Source organism: Grus americana, chromosome 1 (genome assembly GCF_028858705.1).
Source record: "Grus americana isolate bGruAme1 chromosome 1, bGruAme1.mat, whole genome shotgun sequence".
NCBI classification, from domain to species: Eukaryota; Metazoa; Chordata; class Aves; order Gruiformes; family Gruidae; genus Grus; species Grus americana.
Genome location: NC_072852.1, coordinates 124,291,264 through 124,312,729, shown reverse-complemented (window position 1 = coordinate 124,312,729; position 21,466 = coordinate 124,291,264). Strand labels below are relative to the sequence as shown.

General features: G+C 37.3%; 1 protein-coding gene across 9 annotated transcripts in view; it reads right to left on the bottom strand.

The window, feature by feature from the left end:
* The window catches only part of CASK (calcium/calmodulin dependent serine protein kinase), a 225,369-nt gene that overhangs the window by 61,569 nt on the left and 142,334 nt on the right, over window positions 1-21,466 (bottom strand). For 5 of the 9 annotated variants that reach the window (XM_054802304.1, XM_054802342.1, XM_054802297.1 and 2 more), the window contains exons 9-12: window positions 19,391-19,474; window positions 17,711-17,810; window positions 12,274-12,291; window positions 2,793-2,914 (exon numbers count right to left, since the gene is read on the bottom strand). In XM_054802304.1, the coding sequence (XP_054658279.1) occupies window positions 2,793-2,914; window positions 12,274-12,291; window positions 17,711-17,810; window positions 19,391-19,474 (324 nt within the window). The remainder of the gene's footprint in view (window positions 1-2,792; window positions 2,915-12,273; window positions 12,292-17,710; window positions 17,811-19,390; window positions 19,475-21,466) is intronic. The other 4 variants (XM_054802375.1, XM_054802313.1, XM_054802322.1 and 1 more) reach the window with 1 other exon arrangement.

Sequence of the window (21,466 nt, the reverse complement as noted above, 5' to 3'; positions counted from 1 at the left end):
CTTTCTGTCCAAGAGAATGACCATGAGTTTCAAATAAAAGAATAGCAAATGGTATGAATTCATTGCAGTTTTTCTTGTTTAAAAGGCTCCAGCAGACAATTACAGAAATATTAGATCATCAGTGAAGTACTATGAACCAGAGTGGCACTGTAAAGAACAGAAAAAAGCAAAAGCATTGCAGAAGTGTGAGTTAAGGTCTGGTAGACCTGTCATACAGCAAAATACTTAAACTAAGGCTATCTGGTTAACCAAAGCCCAAGAGTTATATGACAACATAATAAAGGTTAATAAATATCTAAAACCTTCCTGCATGAGTGACACAAGTGTTTTGGTTCTTTTTATTACACTCTTGTTGTTCTCTTCCTGTCCAGATTTTTATTTCTCACTCATATTACCTGATTGCAGCATGCAATACAGAAAGACAGAGCAATTTAAGCATCTGGAACACAAGCTAGATGAACTTACACTGGGAAAAAAAGATTCATATTTTAATGCAAATTGCAAGATGAGTTGGGGAAGATGCAATTCAGGGAAGTCATGAGCTCCTAATCCCTTCCTCCTGCTTGCTTCATATAATTTTATCCAATGACTGTTTCATGTAAAATGCATAAACAGATATAAAAACCAATGATTAGAACTGTAGAATCTTCTGCCAGAGGAATGCCCTCATCACTTAACAGCTAACTATCTCTGCTTCCTTGAATTATACAGGCAGCTATGTTGTGGGAAAGCTTTACCACAAGGCTTATGTTCCCATACAGGCCAGTTCAGAACCCTGTAGCTGGTCATCTTCCAGAAGGAAGGATGTGTGGATGTGAATCCTTTAAAGTTGAAGAATGCACAGAATCCAGGTGGCCCACTATTCACCAATCACTAAACAAATTTTAAGAAGTGTACAAATCATCTACTACATTGTAAAGAGTTTGGACACCAAAGGAACTATGGCACTATTTACATTCAGGTCATACCCCTGCAAAGCTGCCTATAGGAACTAAAGTATTCAACAATTTTTCAGAAACTCTTTTGAAGTTTCTACAACCATAATCATCTACCTGCAGATCAGATAGCTGGAATGATTCCTATTCCTGCGTGTCTTTCACTGGGTAAAAAGCACAGACATCTTGTTAGATTTGTGATATTCACTGAGATTTCCAAGCTGTTAAATTTAAGACATAGTAATAAAGTGGTCATCATCTGTAAGTTCACATGAGCATTTTGGTTTGATTCAGAAGTGCATTTTTGAAATGAATCTTCTGATTATGCCCACCTACCATTCTTTGGTTTTCACTGTACGGTGTTACCAGAGCATATTTACTCTCAAATGACACTAAAATAGAAGATGCTGTTCACCTACCAGTGGTTATTCTGTCCATAGGACTGCAGTATAGCAAGTATAATGTAAAAGCCCTCAAAATACACAGAACTGTCAACATTGGGTCCTCAGTGTCAACTGCTCTGCTCTACAGATCTGCTGTTGTTATGTTGTAGTATTTGCTACTGTGAACATAGCCTATGCTTCTGTTGATTTTGTTCCATCATGAGTTTTTCTCAGTGGAATGAGCAGATTGCTTTAGAAAAAGTTTTTCTTCCCTGAAAGCAAGTCCTCTGTCTTGAACATGAGTATCCATATATCCCAGAAAAAAATCAGGCAAAGTTTTTTCTGCTTCTTTTTGACCTTTATTTTAGACCCCAATACTATGTAGACACAGAAATCAGAGAAAGCATGATATGCTTTTAAATTTGTCTTTCAATAAGGGTCATGGCATTCAATGTGAGAGGTGAAGTGCAAGCCTGCAGTGATGCTGAAGGTCCCTGTTTTTGCAAAGAGTTGAAGTCCAGCAAATACTCCTACCTCAAAACTATACTTATGTTTTCCCAAATTCACAGAATTTTGGAGAAACTACAGTGTATTTGCTTGTTAGGCCTTCTTGGTTATAAAATTATTGGGAAATATAAACAGGATTTCTGCATATGATAAGATAACAAGAAACTCTGTAAACAGGAAGTTCTCAAGGCACAGAAAGATAAGTAGCGTGCAAGCATTCTTCCCTCGAACACCAGGCTACTTGCTTTTCAAAATATCTAAGAACCATCTGGTATCACAGTCGATCTGTACATGGAGCCAGACAGTGAACTATGCTTACAGACAGACAGTGAAGAAACAGGAACCAGATGCTGATTATGCCTACCAGGAAGCACTAACCTGTATCTTGCAGCTTTGAAAGTTTTGCACACTTTCTTGTGGAACACCCACTGCTGTCTTATGGAGTAATAGCTCTCATGAGCCACAGAATAATACAGATTTAAATAACTGAGCTTATGACATACAGTGTTCAAGAGCAGGACAGAAACAAGCATACCTAGGTGTCTCACACAAAAAATGTCATACTTTTAAGAATATCCATAGAACTGGTCTAAGATTATTACATTACTTAAAAATAATAAAAAGGAATGAATCTGTACAGTTATAAAGTTACAATTCACATTGCCAATAAAAAAATAAAATCCAGCCCTTGTAAAAAGAAAAAAAGCCTATTCTGGTAAATTATTTTAAAGCAAAGCTGTTAATTCAAACCAAGTCATTAACCACTTACATATTCTAAAATATTCTGTATGCATAGTCCTAAAATGTATTTTTGTGCGAAGTGCTAGTTGATTGTTCCATTCCACACCGAAATAAATTAATTTGGTATGAAACAAAAAAAGAGAATATCTTTAGGATAAAATAAAATATTATCCAATGAAAAACAAACACAGAAACGCCTTCAAATTGTTCACCATGGAAAACTTACATCTAGTAGCGTGTGAAGATGCTGATCCTGGAAAACACTGTGAAGAAAATCTAAGTCTTTTTCGCTGCAGTCTGTAAGTGCATGAATTTCTTCCAGGCTGTCCAGCACCTGTGAGACTGCTCCTACAGGGCAATAAACAGGAAAAAAAAGAAAGAAGAAAAATCAACAAAGCAAAGACTCATGGTAAACTGAACTTTGGAAAAGGAAACTTTCACTTCATCTGGTACAACTGGAACAGGAACTTTAAAAAGCTGAGTTTTTACAGGAAAACTCACTTGACGTATATCAACAGTGCCCATATATAGTGTAATTATACGTAATAAATGGTTTAACTGAAGAGAGGTTAAAACCTGTTTTCATTAACCTTCGCTTTGCTCTATTTCACCCTGGTTTCCAATGATGTCTTATGAAGTTACTTGGATTATCTGCCCAACTGCCTGTCCTCCCATTCTCATCCCAACCGTCTCTTTTTTCACTGTTTGAACTGCTGGCCAATTTCAAATACGTATTCCAAACCAGTAAAAATTCAAAAGAACCAACGCTGTCACAAATTCTTTTAAAATCAGCATCTGGATAGAGGAGGGAAGAGAGAGAAAGACTCGTCTGCTGTGTCCTCCGGAGGAGAAAAAAAGGCTGTAACATGAGCTCCGGTTTTTGTTCTGTTTGTTCTGCTTGCCTGGTTATCTCAGACCCAGTTATAGCACTTGCTGCCTTTTGACCAGTGGATTGTTTTCGGTCATAGGAAGATGGGGATGATTTTTACATGGCGTAAAGGTGAAAAGAGAAGTGAGGGATATGGGGAGAAAAAGGAGAAACAAGAGGCATTACGGAAGGTGGAAGTCCATGAGGAGAACTGAACTCACAGGAGGGGAGGATACACAAACAAAACACAAATCCATAGCAAACCAGCCCATATTAGTTCCTTGTGGAACAACTTGTTTTAAAAATCAGGTATCAGTGGTGGCTGACACTTGTGTGCATTACTAGAATGCTAATTTTGGCTCATCTAAACACTCATAGCCCATGTCATCAGTTTTTCCACATTGGTATAAGCATCTGGAAAGATGGTAGCATAGCCAGTGTCAGTCTGCAAAAATGCAGTGTACTGCCGAATGCTTTTTCACCAATAAATTCTTAATTCGGGATACAGAATTCTATACATTCTGTATTTCACTAATTTCTCCTTATTATGTTTATTCTGTTTACTTACTCATTTGACAGCGTCCTTTTGTCAAGATAGGTAATATCTAAAAAATTGCTGGATTTTATGAAATTCCATCCTCCACTGTATGAACAATTCTTACCAGCCTTCCTTAACTCAAGCCCTTTTGCAATCTATTACATTTTCAGAATGTAATAAAAACAAAAAAACCCAACCCCCTCTTAATGACACAAGGAAACAAGTTAAATTCACTTATTTCTCTGAAAAACCTGAAAAAACTGGATTAAACATAACAAAATACACAAAAACTACTACACAAGACTTGTGACTTCATGGCTTAGAAGGATGAGTAAGTTACAAGTCTAGAAACTCTTGCAGCGCATTTAGTACAAATCTCAGCCTAGGATTCTCCTCACAGTACCTTGTACACCAGGGTTAAAAATGACCGTATTCCCCTCACTCACAACGATGGCTCAGGAGCAGTAAGTCTTCTTAGTCCTCTCCCATGAAATTATTTCCCAGTTATTTCCAACTGAAGCATTAATTTATGTTCCTTTAAAAAAGTGGCTGGTCAGCAAATAAAACGAATGGTTTGCCTTATCGTAGTTGCTGTGCATGGGGTCAGGTGCACTGAAGAAGACAAAAAACTGCTCCGTCTTTGATAATGAATAAGCATGCTCAGCTGAAAGGAACTCTCTGTATTCCTCTGCTTCCGCCACAGCTTCCACACTGGGAGACACAGCAGGAAACCTGAGAAAATGCAGGGACTGGGAATCTGCTGGTAAGAGCGGGGAGAGATCACAGCTAAGCCTCAAGGGCAAGGAAGAAAAACATTACCTAGGGACCCAAAAGGGACTGCGCTGAGTTTCTTCTAACATTTGCTGTATGTCAATGAAAGGTTGATGAACTTGGAGATCTTCAAGCCTGAAAGTGCTTGACTTTCCAGGATGCAGTCAGCAGAAGGAAATTTGTTAGAATTATCTTTTATTGCTAATCTTGTCATGCTCGGCGTTTAAATTAATTATTTTCTTTTCTAGCAAAACTTCACTTTCTGGGTACAAAGCCCTTTCTGTATATTTGGAGTGTTTACTTTAAGGAAAGTTCAAGAGAAGATGCACTTCAGAGGCTCGGATATATTAAGAGTCTCTAATACTGCTCAATGTTGCTCATAACCACTAAAACTTGAGCCAAAACCAGAACCAATGAGAAGTATGTTCAAAATTGTCCGCAGTGCTGTGTTATTGTGAAACATGGAATGCTCTGGACCACCAACCACATTATTTATTTGACAGTATTATTTACTTTGGGAATTTTATTTTGTAGAATACTTTGAGGTCTTCTTTCAAATAGAAAAAAAAGTTACTGGTTTTTAATATTTGCATCTCAACAACCTTTTGAATATCTGGGAATTCCAAAACATTAAGCGTTGTTCATTAGGTCTTTTTTCTCCTGTCCATCAGTTGCATTGAATACATGGCTGTAAAAGAAAGTTTCCAAGAATACCCTTAACAAATTTGATGAGAAGTTCTGACAGTGACTTTGCTAATCCCTGAAAATCACAGTTCTACCTTATGGGTTTTTTTTTAACTTAATATCTTATGCTGTATTTACTGCCATGTCTTTCATGCGTTTATAAATACTATGCACCTGCATGAGAAAGTGGCATAGTAGCAATATACTGACAGCACGTTATTGCATAAAAACGTGACAGAACAATTCTACAGGCATTTTTGTGAACTCCTAAACTCTCTCTGTTACAGGCATCTGGTTAAAATCCTGAGAGTACCTTTCAGAAGAGTTTTAAATTCAGATTAAAAATACTACCTAAACCAAAATTAACCAATCTTTACAGCACACCTGTCCCTAAAAAGATTCATATTCTATCATATTTAAGCTAAATTTCTAACCTTTGGGGAAAGTGTAAAAGCACTCAATGTTTATAATTAAAGCTTGTATCCTCTAGAAATAGGATTTAATCTCTTTTCATCATTGCAAATGCACCCATTTTAGCCTCAGTATAGATGATAAAGGAAGGACTTAAGTGAGTTATTATACATTCATGCAGTCTAAAAGCTCAGATTTCTCATGGTCTGTAAGGTTACAGACGGAATCTATAAATATAAAAACGAGAACTATGCATAAACATTAGGAAGCCAGGAAAAAAAGGAAGTTGACTCACCTGACTGGATTTGTTTGTTTGTTTTTTAGACTCCCTAAAGTAAACTTCATTAGAAAACACTGCTTACTGCCACAGAACTTTCAAGTAGCCCCAACCACTCAGGTGAGATGAATCTCACCCTGCACCTTAAATTACTATATATATATATACAACTACAACTGTGCAGGAAAGGTTGTAAATCCAGTGATACAAGTGACTCTTCTCCACAGTAATAGTAACAAAATCTGCACCAAACATGGTTCTGTGAGAAGACTGTGGTAACTGTGGATCCTGCTGTAATTGCACATAAGCTGTGATGGGTTTTGTTTGTTTGTTGGGGGTTTTTTTGTTTGTTTTGTTGGTTTTTTTAAATGGTTTGGGTTGGAAGGGACACCCTCCACTAGACCAGGCTGCCCAAAGCCCATTCCAACCTGGCCTTGAACACTTCCAGGGATGGGGCCTCCACAGCTTCTCTGGGCAACCTGTTCCAGTGCCTCACCAGTCTCACAGGGAAGAATTTCTTCCCAATATCTAATCTAAATCTACCCTCCTTCAGCTTAAGGCCATTACCCCTTGTCTTATCACTACATGCCCTTGTAAACAGTCCCTCTCCAGCTTTCATCTGTTCAGCTGTTCTCAGTGAGCAAACTGTTGAGGGATACTAGTTGTTTAACATAAATAAGTAGGTTTTAATTAGAATAAATTACTTAGGAATATAATAGAGTGTGATTTGAGCTGTTTGCTTAGCTTTACTTAGCAAGAGTGGCTAGATTTGCTGAAGCCTTAGGCCGCAACAGAGATATTTTTCTCAGTAATTTTCCTAGTAGTTTTCCAAACAGCCAGTACAGTGCTGTGTTTAGTCTTTTAGTATGGGAAAGTATTTTGATATCACACTAATGTCTCAGTAGTGTTTCTCCCAGTCTGGGACTCTGCAGTTCTCCATGTTCCACCAGCAAGGGCAGGTGTACAAGGAACGTAAACCACAAGATAAGGAGGCTCCAACCTTCAGGGAAAACTGCGGAAACTGCAAGTCAACAAGATAAGAGCCTGCCTGCCTGGACACAGAAGAAGAATCCAGTTAGAAGTTAGAAGACCCCAGACCAAAAATCACTCTTGGACTAAAGGATGAGTGGACAGCATGGGAAGGGCGCGTGAGGGGCAGGTGTATGGGACCCAAGGGTATAATTGTCCTGGGATTTCTTTGTTCTGGGTCCCTCTCTTTGGAAGCACCCAACCCAGGCTGATCCTGCTGCTGCAGCTTTCAATTAAATTAATTATTGTTTAAAAATCTGACGCCTGAGACTCTGCTGCAGGAAACCTAGGGTCGAGCCTGAAGAAGGAGGAAGCGTGCCCAAGAGTAAGTGTGTGTGTGCATGACACCATGAATGGTGTGTGATTGCACGGGCAGCAGCTACTCCTTTAACACAATGAGCAGTGATATTCTAGGCCATGCACACAGCCTTGTCTTTCTTGTATTCCCATAAGACTACCTAAGAAAGGATGGCTGCAACTAATCACAGTTCCCTTGGGACTGACAACTCTGAAAAGTTGAAAACTATGGGCTCTCACTATATTAAAATAAAAAAAAAAAAACAAGTCAGAATGCTTACAACAGTCTTCTGCAGTCAGTACTAGTATATGAAATGTTTTTATAGTTAGTGGAATGACTTAAGGATGATACCGAATTGCTTTTAAGACAGAGATGAACTGAGTAGCTTTCTCCCTACTGAGGCAGATCTATTATTTGTCAGTTAGACATATTTGTTTTACAGAGCAATAACTTGGGATTATTTCTTCACCCAGTGTGTAGTCAAAGTTATCATAGGTATTTCCTGCAGGTTCTGTTACCACATTTATGGAGATGGCCATTCAGAAATAGTTCTCTCTCACAGCTGAATTCTATCTCTAGAGTTTGTAGTTCTCATCCAGTGCCCTTAATACCACCTGAAGTTGGTCTGGACACTGGTTCATCAAGCTGCAAGTAGACAAAGCTTTGGTAAAAGAGAGTGCTGTTAATACATCCTGGCATCTAGCTATTCTAATCTGGAACAGGTGGTTTGGCTAGAGAACCTGAACTTTAGAGGTAGGTAGTAGTTCCTTACTTCTCCCCAGAAGAGAAGAGAATAAAAGATAATAAAAGCAATCTTTAAAATACTATTCCAAGAATTGTCTACATATTCTCCAATAATAATTCCTGAATTCCTCTCTTATGCAGCAGGCAGTACAGAGAATTACTAGCTGCTTTTCATGCAGCAGTGATCTACAACAGTGTATGACTAAAACAGTGTTCAGGTAAGAAGACTTAGGTCCTTCTGCAAAAGATGAAGACTACATTCTGACTACAAACACATTCTGAGAGAGGGTAAAATAATTCTTTATTTTTCTAATACTGAAGATTGCAAATGTCCATCTAAATTTTGGTCAGTCATAAACCCTCTTCTGAGCAATGAAAACTTGTTAGAGGAAGCCTGATCTTGCTTAAATGCAAAGCTATAAACCCGCGGCCTTTTTGCAAGTCTCCTGCAATTAGTATTCCAGGAAATGACTCTACAGAAGACCTTATAACAACCATTATAATAATAGCATATTTTTATTAAAGAGACACCGACAAAATCTAAACCCCTTAGATTTGCAGAACCGTATAAAATTAGTTCTTGACACCAACCACTCATTTTAATCCTGTTTATTCTTATAAACTACCTTAATTTGGATCAGCTTTTCAACTATTCTGTAAGTTGTATAAATAGCTAAGCAACTATACCTTTAAGATTTTACAGTGGTTTTTAAATGACTAACCAAAGCTTAGCTGCTATTTGCAGTTTCTGTACATTTCATAATTCAGTCCTTATGCTAGTCAATCTACAATCAACACAAGCTGATTTCTCCCAACTTCATCTCTTGGCTGCCTTCTTGTGTGCAGCTGCTGGAAATGAAATTAAAAAACAATCCTGGCTTTCAAAGCACAGGCATTTCAGAAGGTAGGATTTAGGTTTCACTTTCTTTATGAAGAGGTCTGAGGCTAGCAAGTACAGCAAGGACAGAAAAAAACCCCACCCAGCATAAGAAATTGTTAGATTTTAGACAGATTAAATACTAGAATCACTAAATGAAGTCACTGGATACAATCTCATAAGAAACAAGCATGGGCATTATTATAAAGTGGAGTTATTTTCAGAAAAAATAAATATTGTGAGATTCTGATAGAGCATATCTAGCGAAGTGGCAATGAGGTAATTTTTACCACTTCTGTAATGTGAAATTCAAGTTTCATGGATTTTATTTTTCATGTATGACAAACAAAACAAAGATCCTTTGCTTCTGCTTTAAGACTCCAGCAACACTTACACCTTTAAATGACCTATTTAGTGATAATTGTATAAATCAGTGCCTCCAGTAGTTTTGTTTTGCTGGCATCTGATTATGATACCCTAAAAAGTCAAGGCATAAACATTTAACACATTAGGTAATTAACCACTACATCAAAATGCTCTGGAAATGAAGTCTGTCAGCTGAGGTTTTCAAATCACAACCACATACACATTTAAAACTGTACACTTCAGCCAAACATGAAAGTCTAGGCTCAGTATCAGCATAATTATAAAATACAATGCCCCATACAAAGCCAGGTTTGCCTTAGCAGCAGTGGACAGGAGTTAAAAATGTGTAAGAACACCTCTATTTCCTGTTGGTCCTGTAAAGGAGATATTAAACATATGCTTTTTCCATTAAAGGTGAGAAAAGAATCTTTTACAGAGATGGGACCTTGCCACTACTTGTGCTGATGTAACTTCTTAGATCAAGAGAAAGCTAACTGAGGGCCAGATGCTCTTCATCACTTCAAACTACATCTGCAAGAATCACTGGAGTTGAGATGCTTCTAACCTCACACAATAACCTGCTGCTCTTTGCTGTTCGCTGTATTATCTGTAAGGACAGATGACAGCCAAAGCATGTGGGTGTATATATATATGCCTGTAATAGTGTAAAGTAAGATGAGAGATACATGTTTCACATATATACACAACAGTGTAATTAAAACAAAAGGCAAGTTAAGGACTCTATCCCCCTCAAATTTGAGCTGTATAGTGTTTAATTACTTCTTCCTTCTTGGACAGAAGCCAAACAGCCAAGTTTAGACACTCTATAAATTTACAAATAAGCTCCTACGTGCACACAGTTCTGTCAGTGCTACTGGGAAGCAATTAAGACAGTAAGAATATATACATAAACACACACACACTGTTTTTTTTAATATATATAAAAAGCAATCAGGAAGAGTCTAGGGAGAGAACTACCAAGATGGATGTTTTTGGAGACTACAGTGAAACTGCAGAAAGGCGGCATTTGGTGTGATGGAAGGGTATTGGGATTTTCAACTAAATTGAAGAAGGCAAGGAATACAAGAAGGGAAAGAAAGGCATGTAAAAGTCAGAGAAGAAAACCAAAGGAAATAGGTGCAGGAGAGAAAAACAGGGAAAAAGAAACACCAAGAAAGAAAAAAGAAAGGGAAGGGGAAAAGAAAAGAGAGAGAAAACAAAGGATAAAGTGTTCCCAAACACCAGCAAGAATGCAGAGGAGAGTACTATATGTGGAAATACAACCAAGGAGGGAGGGTGAGGGGGAGGGAGGGAAGGGGGGGTGGGGAGAAGCTGATGTTTGATTTTGAAGATAGCCTTGGTTTCATTCCACATGCACAGGGGCACTGTATGTATGCTTTCATGTCTCCAGTTTTCTCCCTTCTCCATGCTTGGGACCTTTACACAAAGTTTGCTAACTCCTGTTCCCAGTCATCTCTCACGGTAAAACTAGCCACCAGTACGACAGAAGGCAGTCTGGTGGGGTGGTACAGAAATACGTAGTGAGAAGGTATTGTTTTTCAGATCAGACCCTAACCTTACAAGTAGCACACTCACATGATGCTAAACAACTATTTTAACAAATAAATGCCCTTCACTAGTACTTCCTTAGATACTTTCTTCCTCATTGCAAAAATAGATAGAAACCCTCTTCTGACCAGTATGAGGGCAGCACATCTTATCAGTCAGTAAGTTTACCAAAGAAAGTATTATGTACAAACAAAAAACCAGAAATCATACAGATGCTCTGTATGGTTTCTTTTTTCCCCTGTCACTGTACAAATATAATACTGTTGCAAAACTTTTACATAAAAATCCACTGGGTTCTCACTCTCACATTACTGGACAGGCATTCTGAGATGGGGAAATAGGAAGACAAGGAACAACATCCCCCAAAACCTCAAAAGAATGAGCCAAACAACAACAGCAGCAACAAAAAAAATCTGTGACTTTGATCAGAAAAGGAGACACGGCCATATGTCTTGCTGCCCTGACCTAGGACAGAAGAACTGTTTAGCCTACAAATCTTAAAATGCTGCAGAACCCCCCCACACCTTTTATAGCCTGTATTTTGAAGTGCTGAATTTGTTAGTTTTGAAGTGGTTGCAGTTTATATCAAAGCCTAGATTTTCACACCTTCTTCTCTGTCTAGCATAGTTTGCAGGTTTTAGAAGTGCTTGTGCTTTCAGCCTGTCACGAAGTGTGCAGCTAACTTACAGCAGAACCTCTACCCTACAAGTCAACAATATTTCTTCATTAAGGAGACACATATCGGATAGTTATTTAAATCAGGTGTATGCATATACACAGTGCATATGCATATATCATGTATCACATCAACACAGAATGAACAAGAAAGTTCATGCAAAGGTATAGCAAGAAAATAATATATGACTAATAATACAGTATATGTTTAGTGATAGGAGAAAAAAGCCCATTAATCCAGGAAAACATTAATTTTGAAACTAAACCACAAAACCAAACCGTTTCATCCTTTATTACTTTAATGAAAATTAAATTTTATTTCAGTTGTGTTGCAAATATTGAAAACAAAAAACCAGTAATTTTAATACTGCCTCTAAACTAGAATCTTCAGAATTACCAGGAAATCATATTGCTTCTGGATAAATATACTTTCAAAGTTATAGACAGATTTAGTCAAAAACATACAGGCTATTTTTCTTGAACAGGCAGTATTAAAACTAAAAATAGCAAAGAGAAGAGAAGAAAGCTGATTTTTAAACATGCAAAGACACACACCATAGCTGAATGATATGCCTTAAAGGAAAACAAAGGGATACCTACTTTCTGCTGCTAGAAGTCCTAGTAGGAAGGCAGCATTTGGACAAACAACAAACAGTATGAAGATTTCAGAACAAGCGATTTATAAAGCTGCAACCTAGCACACTAGTTTAGCCACAAAATAGTATGAACAAACTGACAAGAATCCCCCTCCCCCCCCCCCCCCCTTTTTTTTAAAATGGTTTCTAGTGTGAAGCAAATGGGACTTGCAGACTGGGATGGGAGGAAAACAAACACTTGGTATTGGGAAGGCAGCACATGTATGCAGTTAGGGATCTGTAATACCAGAATTTTTCCAACATTGGTCAAGCTATTTTTAAAAACTCATGGACAAAAAATGATTTCAAGTAAGAATATCACAAGATGTGAACTGACAAACTATTTCAACGTACTGCAAATGAAGCGTAAGATCATATTAATTAATATACTTATATTTACTAACTAGAATTTAGCAATATTATATTGAAATTATTTTTTTACAGAAGTTTCAGTGAGAACCATTATGAGAACCATTTAGAAATACAACCACTTTATTATTGATTTTAATTAACAGTGACTTTATATACTTAAAAGTTTTTGTATTTAAGCATACCAGAACAAAGACTAAATAGTTCAAAAATCATAATGATAATGGAGTACTGGAAACACTCAAACTCATGATCTCAAAACTGATAGTCAGTTATACCTGTAATGCTAGATAAGGAATTAATAACAGTAAATTATAAGGCGAATGCAATTTTTTTTCCAAGCACTCATACTTTAAAATGTTACACAAGACCCTTTGCAAATATTTACAAAATCAGTGGTAATTTTTGCATAACAACAGTATTTTTTCTTCTTCCTCATGCCGATGAGACTGATAGTTTTTAAGATATGGGCTTTTAATATCATAGAATCAGAATGGTCTGGGTTGGAAGGGACCTTAAAGACCATCTAGTTTCAACCCCCCTGCTGGTGGACCCCTTCCACTAGACCAGGTTGCTCAGAGCCCCATCCAACCTGCCCATATTTCATGGAATCTAAACCCCATGAAACTACTAACCACTCACTAACTTGTGAGTTAAGCTAGTTCCATGTATGTTGGAAACAGTGATCTTACAACGTGCCATACATTTGCTGTTTGATCCCACTCTGAAAGACTATCAGATTTAGCTTTTTCCCCCTTATTATTACTTTCAAATTTGAAAATCATGATCTCATGCTGTTAACAATTTTCTCATTTGATACGACAATATAGATTCTGACAAGACAAAAAAGAATGAAAATTTCAATTTACATGCAGCGATCCTGAGACAAAATATCAAAATGCATTTATAAAAATGGCACATGAAATTTGTGCCTTGCATTTTGGGAAAACAAGCTAGAAACACTGACGGGGACTTAATGTGCCTGCTTTCTGTGCAATGCAAAACCATTGCTTCTAGATTCATCAGAGCTCAGAAAGCACAAGGTCAGGAAGTACTGCAGCAGTGCTATTTGTTAGGCTAGGCTAAATAAGTACTTTTGGTCAGTCAGCCTGTTATAAAACATGCTGCTGTACTTTCTCTGTGGTTAAACTGAAACAGAGCATTATAAAATGCCTTACAGGAATTTAGAGCTGTTAGCACTGAAAAGCTACTCTGAAACTTGGTAGCCGTGTTTCAGGATATGAGCACTGTAAACCAAGCAATTCAAGCAGGCATTACAGAGGAAAGTCCTTTAACCAAAAGGTAAGATTGGCTTTAATCTAAAAATCAGTTATGCGGTTTTCCAAAGACTATGGACTATCCACTGGCTTAACTCTAACACTGACTCAGTAGTTCTGAAAATGTGGCTACAAAAAGGTTTTTGGAAATACAAAGTTATAAAAAACCTCTTCAATTTATTGGCTTTTCTAACTGTCGACCTAAAAACCTAAACATCCCGAACCTACTTAAAACTCCAAAGGAAACTGAATGGTCTTCCTGAATTCAGCTCCCCAAGTCAAAATGTCAAACAATTCCACAGCCTTTCCTTGGGCTGCTGCAGCACAGGGGGGCTGAAGCAGCAAAAGAATGAAAAATGAAAAGCTTTACAGTGGTGATGTTCGTTCTTCAGCCTGAGGCACTGTCAGCAAAACACTTGAAAATTATATCTCTGTACTCTCCGTTAGGGGACAAACAGTCAGCATATGACACAAGTAGAGTAAATCCTCTGTCGTGATCTAACGTGCGATCCGGTGATTGGGGAGCCAGGGAGGGCGTGGGAGAGGGGAGGGAGTAGGACGGGGAAGGGCAGCAGAGGGCAACCAGATTGTGCATCTCTCCAGCACCTAATTCATTTCATGGTCCGCTTCAAATACTCTCCACTGGGCCAGTTTTTTCTCCTGCGCCAGATTTAGCCTTTAGGGCTGCTGATTGCTAACTTCTGATTTATGTTTGTTTCAGCATATTAAAAATACCCAAAGCAGTCACTGCCTTGGGAAATTGACATTTTAGAGTGTCTTGAAGACAGGCAACCTGAAAGTCAAATGTTTTATATTCTAGCAAAACACATTTGCAAGACGCTTGTCATTTCAGCTGCTTAATGGCTTTACTAAAGAAGTTACTGAACACAGCCTATCAGCAGTAAAGTAACATTTTAGTTTAATAAATATTCACCTATTTTTCCAAACCATTTTAAAAGCCTTTATCATACTCTCTCACAATTCAGCAAGACTGACTTCGGCCATGTTACCAACAGAATGACAGTGGGATTAAGATAAATCCTTCAGAGGACATTTGCTGACAAAAGAGGAAACAGATCACCCAGAACAAGCTGTGGGAACCAAAAATTAACACATTCTGTACGAATGAAAGGAAGATGTGTAAAGAAAAATCCCAGGTAGACTTTAAATTAAATGTATCTGGGTTCATTTCCATCTAATTTAATTATGCAATTTGCTGACCTTCATTGGAAAGCTCTCTGACAAGAATATCCTTTGTGACTCTGCATCTAAGAAAGTCATCTGACTTGCTACCTATAGTGCCTTCATATCCCAGGCTATTACTCTGGTAGTACAGGAACATGCTCAAAGAGTCCAGCAACCCCAGGTCCACTGCACTCTGAGGAAGAACACATCTAGATTAATCAAAAAGAAAGACAGAACTGAAATTTTCTGTTTCAGTGTTTAGAAAGACCTGGAGGAGGACAGGATATACAATTTGCATAACCTAACAAGCATTTACATTTCTGCATCTTTATCTCAGTAGTTCCACATTTGCCCATTTCTGACAAATAATTTAATTTTAATGGTAAGCTTCATGAAATTTTATGGGAGGATTAAACAGGCAGCAACATTTAAGATATTAAATGGTCTTCATTAGAGTTTATGATCTGGAATAACATTATGAGATGTTAGGAAAGAAACTTAAATAAAGTTAAGATAGTCAAGTTTCTACTGCAATGCAAGAGTTTTATGTCTAATTTCTATCAACTAGTTCAGTTTAGAATCATCACGAGCTCATCTTTACAAGCTAGAAATATTTGAAAACTTTATTAGTGTACTTCTGAAGAGGAAACAAACTAGATTTCCATATCAAGCAATTTCAGAAGCTGAAAGTGGCTTATCTTTTCTTGCAAGCTTCAGTGTTTATCCTGAGATATTAAATATTTTATCAGCTAATGTAGCCAGTCATGGAAACATTATGAAAACTACTCAGTACGGTTTCCTGATCACTGTGATCTCCCATCAGTGAGATCAACAATGTTATTTTAGAAAATAACTATGCTTTCCAGAGAAATTCAAGCTACCGTTTCAGTTATTTCAGAGATGAACACAAGGTAACAGTGGACCCAGCACAGATATTCTGCAGAATTTACATGTGTACTGGACTCATGTATTCTGTAAGCAGAAAAAAATAGAATTTGTATCTTTGCTGTATACTGATATCTGCAATTACATCATCCTATGAGGAAGACACATGTCCTGTTGATGTGAGACTGGAAAGAGGAACTGCAGTTTTTAGATTAGGAAAGCTGCCACTGCCAATTGTGCTGGTGGCCTATTCATTTTACTGAAATGGGGGAAGTAGCTGGAAACAAACATTAAAGCACTGTAAGTAATTCTGGGTGAAGTAAAAACAACTTACTCTTTTTTTAAAAGAAGATATGGTTCCCTACTTATCAGTACATCAAGTATTCAAAGGCTGGCTGCCTGAAGTTATAAGCCATGAAGCTGTGATTACCCATGTGCAATAAACGATCTGAGATCCCCATTCACTTCTATGGAAATCATGAGCAGTGTGCATCTCTAAGCATAAAGTAATCTTTTAATCTAAGTACTCAAACTCGAATTCCAAGAAGTGAAATTTAAAAATTAAAAAAAAAAAAATAAAAAAAATAAAATTGCCCCCAATTCCTGTATCAATGACATGGAAATAATTTATAAAAATTAATTCCTCATATGAAAGAGCAGAAAAGGAACACTTAATATATGCAACCAATAATTAATTTTCTCACCTGTAAAAGTATTGGGAAAGAGAATTATCACACAGCACTTCAGCACATGTAATTAAGTTCCTGAAATGTCTTTTAGTAAAGTCAGTGTATAGCCAAAATATTCTGCCAGTACTATTAAGTTGTTTAGAAAAATAAAAGAGAGAATCCTATCAGCTTTAGATTTTTCTTAAAACTTCATTTAACTTGATCCTAAATCCTAATTTTAGGTCAGACAGCCCAACCCAGACTTTTGCACTGCAAATGTTGTGAGTAATGTTATGTCAAAATTAAGATCCGTAACTATGACGGGGCTGTGTTAGTATAGGGACTGCCGCGTTATTTAAATTCCTGAATATGGGCTGAGGACAAAAGGACTGCTTGGAGTAAGATCACTGTCCTGCCCAAGGCCTAGCTACATGCTCACAGCACAGCAAAGGTATTATCTTCACCTTTGAAGTATGTCGGGAGGTCCTTGAAGTACATGTATTGTCTCTCTCCGAAGATTTGGGGGTCTGGGTTACAGTATCAGAAATACTGTCCAGTGTGCTTTAAAGAGGAGACATCTTAATCATACTGTTCTCTAAAACAGGAGGTCAAGAAACTCTGGTACACAATGGTTTCTTTTTATAAATAACTATTAGCAAGGTGTGAGAACCGTGCTCCTGCCTAAGAATTCAAGACAAAATTTCAATAAGCTTTTACACTCAAGTAATATAAAGAGCAATATGAGGTTATAGCACTATTTGTAATTAATTGTACATACAAGAAGTAAAAAAAATCAGTCAGAATTTCTGTAGAAACTTAGAACTGTGCAGAGATTTTATCTTCATTTTCTCGAGTCACCATCACCATTATAACTGAAAATTATTTATGTTTTCACATTTAAACTTTAACTTAATATGCAACTTCATGAAATCACGAGAAATTAGTAAATACTTGGTACAATAGTCAGTATAGAATTAAGACAGGTTGACTGCAGTAAATATACTTTCTGTTAAAATACCTGAGGAGGTGGGGTCTTCAGAGAAGTCTGGCAGCTCTTCAGGGGGGTCACCATAGAAGGAGTTGAATTTGTGGCTTGACACAGCTGCTAGTACTGCCCCCTGAATAAAAATACCCACAAAGTCTAAATTACACAAAGAAGGATACTGAAACATTTCCAGACACCTTGGATCACTCAGTGTCCCAAGGTCTCTCGTGTGTTGACCTTCTCTCACTGAAGACTAAATGAGTTTTATAGTCTTCAGCTCTGCTTCACTGTTACCAGTGACCATATTTAACAGAAAAGCCGGTCATATTCTACTCTAATAAACAGTAAACATATTCTTTGCAAGGGTATTCATGAGAACAAGTCTTTATGGGAAAACATTTAAAAATAAATGTGAGGCATACATCCCCATAATACAATGTAAACAAAGTAACTAATTTCTTTCTCTTTCCCTCTTGCCTATACTTGCCTAGTTGCTTAGCAAGTATAAAAATCCCCTCTTTAAACCAAAATAATATGTCGTTATTTGAGAAACTGTCAGAATCTGATACTGACAGCCCTATGATATTTGACATCCATAACATATCTATATGAAAATGTAATAATCTCAGACTCCCAGAATGAGTGTTACATGGAAAGGTACAAAGCCAGAAAAATGGTTATCTGCTCTGACATATATTTACTTGTTCAGTAAACATTCAGTTTTAATGTCTTACAGTTGTGGCAGTAGCCAAAAAGGACAACAAAGAATTTCAGGAAACATTCTGCAGAAGAGTGCTTTGGATAAAATGGTAGAAAACAAATAGCACAAGTATAAAAGCTCTCAGGAGCTTCCACAGGAAGAAATCTGGGAAAAACCTGAAACTGCATCTAGAGCATGAAAACAGGTCATATTCTAAAATGTACTAGCTAACATTTTAAGGAAAGCATTACCTGGACATACAAACTGCCTAAGAGAAAGTGCTGTTTATCATGAACTATGGCAACTGTTGTATCTTAATCACCAGTTTTTGCAGCTACATTAAACTTTTGCAAAGCAGCAACCCAGGGTGTATATCTGATTCTGTGTTTTATTACAAATTATAAAAAAAACCTCATGAATTGTAATGCTGCATGTTTCCGTTAAAATTTTCTCAACCTTTCAGTAAATTTAAAAATGTTTCTGTTAAACTTTCCGAGACAGGAACTGAAGGGAAACCATGTTACTTTGGGCTAAAATGTTAACATTCTTTTCAATACGGCTGAGAAAGAATCTTGTGGATAGCTAAACATAAAGGGGATAAACGGAAGAATACATCTTTACTCTTCTTGAAAAGAGACATTAAAACATTATTATGTTCCTTTTATTATAAACATAATACAATAATAACAGAAGGCATTGTAATATTCTCTCCTCTCCAATAATTCATATTACATAGAATTACTGAATGATTTAAGATGAAGACCTCATACACACCTCGGTTGAAACCAAACAATTTGCCCTGAAATTTAGTTGGAAAACTATGCTCTAAGAAAGAGGACAAATGGCCTTAACAAGACATTATTGCAATAAACAACTGTGAAGGCCTGTTTCAACTTTTTATTTTATTGCTGTCTTCAGAGCATAGATTTCTTTTAGTACTTTTAAAATGAATGAAGTATCACACAAAATTCAAGTTATGTAATTATATTGTTTTAACACTACATTCATTTTACCTTTAGTTTTCGTCTTGCATTGAATTTTCTCAATTGTTCTACTGTTTCTGGAAGATGAATCTTGTATGCATAGCGATCTCTCTCCTTAAAAAACCCAGAAAAAAACAAAACAAAAGAAAGATTAAATACAAGCTCTTAATATTCTCTTGACATTAAGAAACTAGACCAGAAATATTCCAGCTAATATGTATCCTGAAGAGAATGAGGATTTGTTGCAACTTAAGGAAAACTTCAAGAAACTGAGGGGGATTAAAATATTTTGAAGGAATTCTGAACTTGGGCCAGGGATATTTTCTTCTTGTAATTTTGTTTCCCACTTTGTAGTAAGACCTAGCCTTCTGTTTTACTGTTGTGCTGTTAGTCAGTCTGTGGCTAGCATTGAACTTTGAAGCTGGCAAGCACAAAGTAGTTCTGCTTTTCGGGATTCACAAATCCCAGTGAAGCAACGTCGTCACGCACTCTTTTAAGGGATACTTCAGGTAAACTTGGGAGATGGGTACATTTCCAACACAGCAGGAAGTGGCAGCTTGATGGCTGGTGGACACGAGGTGCTAGCTTACAGGAACAATTCTCTGTTGTAGATGCAGATGAAAAATTTGCCAACGAACAGTGGACAGTGGGGGCAGAACTTGCAGCAGCTGACTACTTTCTTCCCCTGCTCCAAATCATTACAGAAGCTACGTACACTTATTAATTTAACGTAAAAGTTCATTGCATGCATCTCCTGAATCAGAGTGAAATCGCTGGCAGAAGTAATTCAGTCTCTTTACAGCACTAAAGATGTCTCTGTCTCATGCTGTATTTGGCTGCTATCTATAAATGGTTTAGAAGAAAATTCTGAGTCAGCAGGGAAGGCAGTTTATCTTAGGCAAAAATAAGAGAGGACTGACTGACAGAATGCTGGCCTATGCTTGGAAACAAAGTTAAATCAAACTAAATCTCTCTCCTTGCTTTGTCTTTCAACAAGTAACAGGAAGATCAGAGACCACAGACATCAAAAGCGCTATACTATATAGGCAGAACTTGCACTTTCGCATTACAGAATTATCTTTTTAAAAAGCTTAATCAGCTTAGTTGCTCAAACAACAAAAATGGCTGTCTTCTGCCAAAATAACCCTCAAAACCCCCTTGCTTTGACATTTAAATGTGGGTAAGTTCAGAAAGTGAGGCAAAAAGTCAAATTACAAGCAGGTAAAACCAGATCACTTGTGTTTACCACAGCCTCAGTCACTGGAGTATGATCATTTGGGATTCCCAAACATGGTGTCCATTCCTATGCTCTTTGAAATATTTGATGCACTATGTATGCCCCAGATGAACAGACAGAACTTTGGCTCCTTTTGAGCGGAAAGGTTTGAACCCACAGTTTCCCAATATTCAGAAGACTGCCTTAACCACTGTTATTTCCGAGAGGCACACACTCCTGCCCTCCTTTAGATTAGACAGACCATTCTGCAGCTCGGAATACAAGAGCCAGAGCCAGAAAGAGAGCAGGGAAGTGGAAGAATGATGCTGTTCACTACTAGTTAGACCATTCACTTGAAGGGAGAAGAAGAACATATGAGTCTGTGCTTCCCAGGTTCTTTTCTTGTGGGTTTTTTTGGTGCCAATATTTGTCTCATATAGAACCTATAAACAGTCTAGGAACAGACACCAGAATAGCATCCTTTCCAAATAAGTGCCTTATTTAAGTTAATGATATTATGACTCCCTCTACCCTGGGTCCACACTATAGAAAAGAAATAGAGGATAACAAAGAAAAATAGTTAGTTCATTATCTTCTGCCAAAGAAAATACAATGCTCTGCATGAGTACTTGCCACCTTTTAGATCTGCAACACACCCATCATTCTGCAACTCTGATGTTTAGCACAGCCTATTAATGGGACTGCTGAGAAGCTAGGTGTAATTTCTGCTGCTCCTGTTGTTAACATTGATTGTCCAGCAACTATTCTTCCACTGGCTCAAACTGTGTTGTAAATTCTGCCATGACTGAAAAATTATTTGATGACTGGATGCCACATAATTTTATGTAGCTACAGCGACTTTTGAGCAACACACCACTACATACTTCCTT